General features: G+C 42.2%; 1 protein-coding gene across 1 annotated transcript in view; it reads left to right on the top strand.

The window, feature by feature from the left end:
* HP1BP3 (heterochromatin protein 1, binding protein 3) overlaps positions 1-2621 on the top strand; it is a 12298-nt gene that overhangs the window by 277 nt on the left and 9400 nt on the right. The window contains exons 2-4 of the mRNA XM_010023643.1: positions 373-475; positions 1855-2005; positions 2356-2515. Coding sequence (XP_010021945.1) covers positions 373-475; positions 1855-2005; positions 2356-2515 — 414 coding nt within the window. The remainder of the gene's footprint in view (positions 1-372; positions 476-1854; positions 2006-2355; positions 2516-2621) is intronic.

Raw genomic sequence — 2621 nt, 5'->3', positions numbered from 1 at the left:
CCTGCTGAAGGTTACTCGGTGCTCTTTCTCCCCTGCTCATAGGAAACTCAATTGGGAGTCTACTAACCCTTGTAGGCACTCTCCTTCCCCTTCCCTGCTTTCCCTGAGATGTTGTGTTTAGCAAAATCCTCAAATCTCCTTTAATTTGGAATTGAAAAGAAATAATTTCTTTTTGTAACTGTAAAATGGGAAACTCCTCTCTGAATATGCTTCAAAGAAGCTGGTTTGAGGGTTACTGTCTTTTAAAATGCTGAAAAATCCAAATGTAACCAGAATATTTCTATGTATGCTGCTTTGATTTACTTTAATCCAATTTCTAAACTTTTCTGATTCTTTCCAGTATCTGTACTGATTTTCTTATGCTTTCCATAGAAGGTTGAAGACGACACGATGCCCATCCGCCGCTCCGTGAATTCTTCTCCCCGGGAAACTCCTCCCAAAAGCAAACCTGCTGAAGGTGAAGAGGTCAAAGCAGGTACAGTGATAGTTCTGCAGTGGATTGTTCATGTATATCCAAACATAAGCTTATGCTCTGAAACTCCTGAAAAACCCTACTGCCAAGAGTTAAAATATTCCCAATGCTGAGCTCCTTTCCACAGGCTTCTCCTGGATTATTGGGAAGTTGTGTATTGCAGCCACGCTTTTCAGTCTGAACCCATTCATTTTGTCCTTCGTACCCTGTAGGAAAGTCCTGACACTCCAGACATGAAAACTCAGCTAAATAAAGCCCCTTTTAAGCTTGCATATTCTTTAAAGGTAGAAATTGTGAAGCCTCAGTAGTGTCAGGAAGGTGGCTTGAGACAGAAGTGAGTTGATGAATGGAAGAACAAAGTATTTAGGGTTTTTTCCTAAACAAGAGGATTTTGCCACAGCATGTCATAAGGTCTGATACTAAGGTGTCTGGTCTTAGCAGCTTCACCTCAGTTTCTCAGAATGTATCATTTCAGTATTACTCTCAGTTTCACTGGCTGTCCTCTTTGCTGTCACAAATAAGTAAGTTATATACCAAACTATCTTAATACACTGTGGATTTTAAAAGCATGATGCCTCCATGGGAAAACTATGCACAGGAACATGGTGGGAGTATTAAGCTCCTTCTCAGAGACAGAGAACCTGTGTAGAGCAGTGATGGTGGACAGTTACTTATCCAAAAAGTGGATAATGGCAGTTTAAGTGCACCTTATCTAGTAGGCAGCCCAGTCCTGTTGTCAGCTAAATATACGAGTTTATTTGCTTGGGAAGGTGATTTGATTGGATTTGATCCTGCTGATAGACAAGTGCTTCTGCCAGGGCATGTGCAAGCTAAAGCTTTGCCAAGTCTGGAGAAATTGATTGAACAGTTAAAAATCCTTCAGGTGCCACAGTGTGTGGTGCAGGAACAGCAGTGTTTGAGAACAAGTTGGTCATAAACAGAGCTGCTTGTATGTATCTATCTACGTGTCTTGTAGAGATACATGGTTTGCACATTTATGAGTTAAAAATGGGTAAACCTCAGCCTAGGGAAAAGCCATTTCCTCCTCCCTCCCCCTCCCAGGCCTCTCTGGTGCTGGATGATTGCAACAGTAACTTTGGAGTTACCAGGGGAAGACTGGGGGAATTAGTGCACTGTGAAAAGCTACATGATGTTGTTTGACCTTAGTCTGGCATCTGGTAGCACCTTATTGATGCTCCTCGCAGTAGTTTTGTTCACTTCTTAAGTTACATTCAAATCATCTGTTTAAATTGGAGAAAAGAAATTGTCTGGAGGAAAATGATTTTTGGGGTGTGTTCTTAAGCTTTTTATGGCCCCTCCCCCCCCCCTTCCTGAAGAATAAAGGCTTGGTTTAGGCAGTAACTTGTTGCATTTTCATGTAGATGCAGAAGTCACCTCTGAGGAATCTGCCTCTGTTGGAGAAGAACAAGAGAATGAAACCCTGCCTGCTGCATCCAGTGAAGCAGAACAGCCAAAGGAACCTGAGACTGAAGGGAAGGGGGAAACCAAGCCCTCAGAAGAAACCAAAAAGGAGTAAGGCACTTTCAGCTTAGTGCTGAATTTGGGGAATTGGGTAGGATTCTGAACAAAGTCAGGTTCTAGAGATGGAAATGATGGCAGGAAAGATAGGGAAAATGAGATGTGTCCCTTAAAAAGGGGCTTGTATTTCTCAGGAAGAAGCTACCAGTCGAGTGTGGCTGCTGTTTCTAGAACATGTCTGAATATCCAGAGTCTCTTTTTTTCTAGTAGAAACATCAAAATCTTCTTTAAATTATTTTCAGTGTCAGATGTTGTTGTTGTGGAGTTGTGGAGTTGTTGTTGTGCTGCTCTTGGCTTGTTTTACAGTGTCTCTTGTCTTACTGCTGATTTTTATCCTTCCAAAGTGAGAAGGATCAGTCTAAGGAGAAGGAGAAGAAGGTGAAGAAGACAATTCCTGCCTGGGCTACTCTTTCTGCTAGCCAGCTAGCTAGAGCACAGAAGCAGACTCAGATGGCTGCCACCTCACGTCCCAAAATGGATGCTATTTTAACTGAGGCCATCAGGGTAAGCAGGAGACAAATGTTTCTTTTGTTCATCTGTTGAAAGCAGAATAATTTGTGTGCCTAAAATTCACATTTCAGCTTGCTGCTGGTACAGATGATAGTGCTGG

This window comes from Nestor notabilis, unplaced genomic scaffold (genome assembly GCF_000696875.1).
Source record: "Nestor notabilis isolate BGI_N333 unplaced genomic scaffold, ASM69687v1 scaffold16451, whole genome shotgun sequence".
Lineage (NCBI taxonomy): Eukaryota > Metazoa > Chordata > Aves > Psittaciformes > Psittacidae > Nestor > Nestor notabilis.
This window is presented reverse-complemented; position numbering and strand designations above follow the sequence as displayed.